The sequence below is a fragment of the Pseudorca crassidens genome, chromosome 6, assembly GCF_039906515.1.
Source record: "Pseudorca crassidens isolate mPseCra1 chromosome 6, mPseCra1.hap1, whole genome shotgun sequence".
NCBI classification, from domain to species: Eukaryota; Metazoa; Chordata; class Mammalia; order Artiodactyla; family Delphinidae; genus Pseudorca; species Pseudorca crassidens.
In genome coordinates, this window is record NC_090301.1 from 65,974,721 (window position 1) to 65,980,720 (window position 6,000).

Below are 6,000 nucleotides of genomic sequence, written 5' to 3' on the forward strand. Positions count from 1 at the left end.
CCTTACACACTATATATTAGAAGAAAACATAATTATATAAATAGTTACATTCTTTTAGAAATAACACTGGACTATCCTAGTAAAAATTAAGGTTTTGAGCAATGAGAAATATTTCCTCATTTGTAAAAATCTTATCACTAAATGTAAATACTTATAAATTTATTTCAGGCTTCTTCTAGCATTACATCTATTTTATCGTAAAAGTTGAAGATATATTTTATACATTGTTCTGCCTGTTTTTCTCCTATCATTGCCATAAAGATGTTTTTATAGTTCTGTCTCTAAAATAATTTTTAAATTATAAATAGCATATAGCCATCTTTTAGAAATTTGGGGATGCTGAAATAATTCACATATTCTTTCAACAAGTATTTGTTTGGCGCCTATAATGTAACTCACACTCTTATAGTAGTGAAAAAGACAAAGTCTCTATCTTGTGGAGCTTATATTCTAGAAGGAAAGGAAAAAATAAATATGTAATTTTAGGTATAAAGAAAAATAAAGCAGAGTAGGGGGATAATGTGTGTGCGGGGGGGTTGTTAATTTTGGAGGTTCAGGAAGACGTTTTTGAGAAGGTGACCTTAGAGTGGAGGCCTGAGGAGTTGGGAGAGGAACCATGTTCCAGGAGGAGAGCATCTTGGCAGAGGACTCAAGGCCAGAGGCCCAGCGGCAGGTAAAAAGAGCAAGCATAAAGCCAGTGTGGCTGGAGCAGAGTGGTCCAGGAAGAGAGGGGTGGAAAATGAGGTCAGAGACATGAATTAGGGGCCGGGTCATATAAGGCTTTGCTGGCCTCGTTAAGGAACTTGAATTTAATTCCAAGTGTGACAGAAGCCACCTGAGGATTTTGAGCTAAAGAATTATATTTTCTAGTTTATATTTTAAGAAGATAACTCTGGCTTCTATCACCCTGACATAGCCATTGATTTTATTTTGATTTATTTCCTTTAAATGTTATTTTCAATCAAGCATTGCATTTAAACTAGTTTGGGAATTGTAGTTCCTTGAGTGCTAGATGTTTTTGAGATATCATCTAACTCGATCATTTCCTCATGTTCCCTTCTACTGTTTTGACCAGATAATGATATTTTTTTTTATAGCATAAAACTCCATTGTAACAGTATTGCACTATGCCAAATGAAAATAAGTATTTTGATAATGTGACTAAATTGACTAATATACTGGTTCAGTGCAGTTTAATTCATTATGGCTTTGTAACACAATGCTTTTCCTCTTCCCCTTTCTCTTCCAGTGTAGTTGTCCTGGTTCTAAGGTAAAATTCTCTCCAGTGTTCTCAACTAGATAATAACATACTCTTTGGTTGTCTAAGTATCTTCAACTATTCTCCTTTCCTTATAACTTCCATTTTAGTGGTTTTTAAAAAATAATATGAGTAATGTAAAGTTCTGGTCAGCCTTTCTTATCATCTTTGAAATCCTAAGGTTTATCTTTCTTAAAGAAGTACAGCCAGAGTGCTGTTTTCGTGATCTAAACCCATTTTTTTTCAATGTCTCCATCTGAAGAGCTATCAGTTATAAAAATGATATTATATTTATGGAATGAGATAAATTAAGCATGAGGCTAAGACCAGGGGAACTCAAGATTAATTCGGCTAATGTTTGTGGAGTGCCTACTCTAATACACATAAAGGGTTTAGAACAGTCCCTGCCTAGCACATAATAAGGGCTCAATAAATATTAGTGCTAAGACTAATAATTTCACTATTGAAAATCAATTATGTTCACTCATTTTTTCTTTGGAATGTCAACATTATGAAATATTTGATGTATAATGGATGTTATTACTAGATACACTGCCTGACTTTGGTCTATGGTGAAGTCAGCTAGCTACACACACAATTCCAATAGAGTGCTATGAAGGTTATCTCTGATGCACTATGGGAAACCTGAGAAGAGTGTAATTTTGTGCATAAGACAAATTCAGGGAAAACTAAAGAAGGAAGGTAATATTTGAATTGGCTTTTGAAGGATCAAAAGGAGTTAGCTAGGCAGAAAAGGATCCAGAAAGATATTCTAGGGAGTAAAGCAAAGTGGAGTTACGGATACATATGTTCTGCATTGGTAGAATTGTGTGAAAGGAGCATAGTGTATAATTGGGACAATGGTTGATGTTAGACTGAAAGTGGAAGATTTCACGTACCAATTAAGAAGTGTGGGGGCTTCCCTGGTAGCGCAGTGGTTGAGAATCTGCCTGCTAATGCAGGGGACACGGGTTCGAGCCCTGGGCTGGGAGGATCCCACATGCCGTGGAGCAACTAGGCCTGTGAGCCACAACTACTGAGCCTGCACGCCTGGAGCCTGTGCTCTGCTACAAGAGAGGCCGCGACAGTGAGAGGCCCGCACACCGCGATGAAGAGTGGCCCCCGCTTGCCACAACTAGAGAAAGCCCTCGCACAGAAACGAAGACCCAACACAGCCAAAAATAAATAAATTAATTAATTAAAGTACCCTTAATTTAAAAAAAAAAGAAGTGTGGACTTTATCTTAGCAACAGTAGTGATTGTGAATCACTAAGCAGGGAATGTAAGGGATCAAATCAATGTTACAAAAGAATAACTGGCAGCAGAGTGGACCAAATTATAGGAGCAGAAATTGGAGGTACCTGGAGGTATTGCAGTAGAGATTTTGAGTGCCTGAACAAAAGAAGTGAGGATGTGGAAGTAAGGATCGGTGGGATGGTAACATCTGAGAGGAAAATTCAGTAAGACTAAGGGGCTACTTAATTGGACATGTGGGGAGAGAGAAACATCAATAATAGTAACAACAGCTAAAAATGTATTGAATGCTTACCATGTACCAGTTATTGGTCTAAATGTTTTACATGTATTAAACCATTTATCTTCATAACCCTATGAGGTAGGAGTTATTAAATTACCCATTTTACAGGCAAGGAAACTGAGGCAGGAAAAGTGTCATCGTGTGCCCCCCGCCCCCCACCTTCGTGCGGCTTGCAGAATCTTAATTCCCCAACCAGGGACTGAACATGGGCCATGGCAGTGAAAGCAGAGAGTCCTAACCACTGGACCACCAGGGAATTCCCAAGAGTACCCTGTTCAAATGTTTCTAGTTTAAATGAAAATGCCATTAATTGAGATGAATAAGAGAGAAGAAACACTTGTGGAGAGAAAGAGGTAGTTAATGGGCTTGCTAAATGTTTCCAGACTCTTTTCTGTGGCAAACTTATTCTAGCCTCCATCCTACCTGATAGCTTCCAATTTCTGACATGGGAAGGAAGACAATGCCTTCTTAATTAAGTAACTATCTGTTGGTGATAGGCTGGAGAAAGGCTATAATATCTTCTGTCCCAAAAACTCAGGTTACGATTCTGATACTTACTTCATTGTATTATTTTGGTGAAGTACATCTGACTCCATTATTCAGTGAGTTGCTGATTTTTTTTTTTTTGGCTGACAATTTTGCAACTGAGGATATAGAGTGCTCTCGTCAGTAACAGCATTCTTCCTTTCACAGTACTTTGAATACTCTGTTCAACATGAAATTCGGCATAACATCCAGAAGGAATTATGTCTTCATGCTGCTCAAGGTGTCGTTCAGCTGAAGGCATGTGCTTACAAAGGTCACAAGACATTTGTCACTGGAGAACAGATATGGGAGATCCAGAAGGTACCTCAGTACAATTAATTCACCCCTTTATGTAATTATTTTGATTAGCTCTAATTGCTTATCTGGGAAAATACATGAAACATACTATATTGATATTATCTGTCAGAATTTCTGTCTTTGTTAACTTTGTCATTATGTATGTCTACCCATGTGGTAAGAAAGAAGATATCTATGAATTAAATACTCTTAGGAGCAAAATAGTTATAAAATATCTTACAGCGTGATTTATGCAGTTCAACATGTCTGTGGATTATTAGTAATATTTGTTTGTATATGTTTTAGAATTTCTTATGATGCTTCTTGTGACAGTCATACTTTTGTTTTCCTGGCAGAGAAGAGAAAAATAATTATTTTTTCTTACCTAAAGTGATTAATTCTTTCCTTCCCTATTTTAATACTTTTTCATGAATCTAGAATTGAGAGAATATGTGAAAGGCTTTTTTTCTGTTTTTAAACATATGTTTTAAAACTTAGCTGGAAACTAACAGTTCCTACCTGAATATTGTTTTGTGTAATTCTAGAACACTATAAAACTGACTTTTATGACAGGATTTTTTAGAGTTTTATCACTTATATCAATGAAATATTTGTTATTTGAGAACTTGATTGAGACCTTTTTCTGCATACCTCTCTTCATTTATATAACACCTTCTGTGAATTGAACAGTGGTGGCATAAATGATGTTGCCTACACCAAAAACCAACAAGATTTTATCAGACATAGTAGATATTAGAAAGATTAAAAGTTAAGAATGGTGTATATTTGTTACATAAGTCTCTCTTTGGCTTCCATGAGACCATAAATTGTTTTTATATTTCTCCGTTAACTTTGAGTTTTGAAACTTAATGTCTGTTGTATTTCTTTTTATTCTAGGACCAACTTCTATATAATTCATTCTTTAAAATGTGCCTTTCAGCAAGTGGAGAGCATCCAAGCTTAGTGTCATGCAATCCATCAGATCCACTCCAAAAATGGATTTTTAGCCAAAATGGTTAAGTGTTCCTTAAAATTAAGGAGTTGAAAAAGGAGATATTCTTTCTTATAAAACTGTGACTAGGCATACACTGTAGTTTTTGAAAATTATGCAAAAGCAGCTAACTGTAACTTATTCCAAGTGCATTTTTCTTATTTATATCTTAAAATGTCTATGTAGCACCGCTACAGAAATCCCTTAAGTTTCCATTTCAAAGCACAATAGCTAGTAATACCAAAGACTATTTTGAAAAGTCCAGATGCAGAGGTAAAGATGTTTACAGTATGATGAAAATAATTTTCCAAGTAAAGTGATGTTCGTGTGCTTTGTACGCTTGAGAATATGCATAGCTACATTCACACACTCACAATTTAAAAATTTTCTTCTAGTTTTTTTGGGGGGGAGGGAGAAAGATTTGATACTGTATTTTTTTAACTACATAGAAAATGGATCAATGAAGGTCAAAAATTGGCCTTTGTGTAAAACCAGGAAATTTTTTATAGAGCTAGAATTTATTATATAAAAATGCAGGTAAATTTCTTTTGCATTTTGTTAACTTATCTGTCAAATATTTCCTTAAACATGAAATTAAATGAATAAGGAGAAGACTATTTTTAACACTTCAATTTCTTGGCAAATTTAAAAGTATTTCTTAGTCTAAAGTTCACTTGACTTGAAGCAAAAGACTTAAAAAAATAACTATACTGTGTGTTTTCCCAAAGAAATTTAAAAAAAACCTCTAAGTCGCTATCTGTTAAAAAGGTGTCTTTTTCCTTTCTGTTAGTCTTTTTTCCTATCAAAATTCACTAATCTTGAATGTTTATGAAATTGAATTTCAAATGCAGAATACTTGACTCATTTAAAGCAAAAATTTTTTTGTTACTGATTCAATTATAGATTGTCTTTGTAATGAATTTTTTCACCAAAAAACCTTATTACTATCTATGGAAAACACAATAAAACAAATTCTTATCACTATTGTAACTATTTGTTTTTTTATTTTTTGGATAAAATATATAATTGATAATAGCTAGGGAAAGCATGAATTTTGTATCCTGAATTTCTAAGCACCCACTGCAGAGTCATCAGATATTTCTGAAGGGAAAAAACATTTAATAGTAATGGCATAAAAAGTGGGGAATGGAGAAGATTATGTGTTAGATATTTAGAAAATTTTGTACCAATTTCTGATAACTTTCCTTGAGCATATGATAGAGTAATTTTTTAAAAATGTGATGCTTACTGAGAAGATTTAACAATTTTTGGTCATTTTATATATAGATCTATTCTTATTGAAGAAGTAATATATGATTGGCTTTATGTTTTAAACCTGGCTTCAGTTGTACATAAGAAAATATTTTACAATTATTGACTCCATCTTCTCAT

At 34.2% G+C, this 6,000-nt stretch overlaps 1 protein-coding gene across 3 annotated transcripts in view; it reads left to right on the forward strand.

Annotated features, from left to right (window-relative positions):
- Window positions 1-5,598, forward strand: part of GALNT3 (polypeptide N-acetylgalactosaminyltransferase 3) — a 45,500-nt gene extending 39,902 nt beyond the window's left edge. For all 3 annotated transcript variants that reach the window (XM_067741679.1, XM_067741681.1, XM_067741680.1), the window contains exons 10-11: window positions 3,489-3,641; window positions 4,515-5,598. In XM_067741679.1, the coding sequence (XP_067597780.1) occupies window positions 3,489-3,641; window positions 4,515-4,637 (276 nt within the window). In that variant the 3' untranslated portion in view covers window positions 4,638-5,598. The remainder of the gene's footprint in view (window positions 1-3,488; window positions 3,642-4,514) is intronic.
- The last annotated feature ends 402 nt before the right edge of the window (window positions 5,599-6,000 follow it).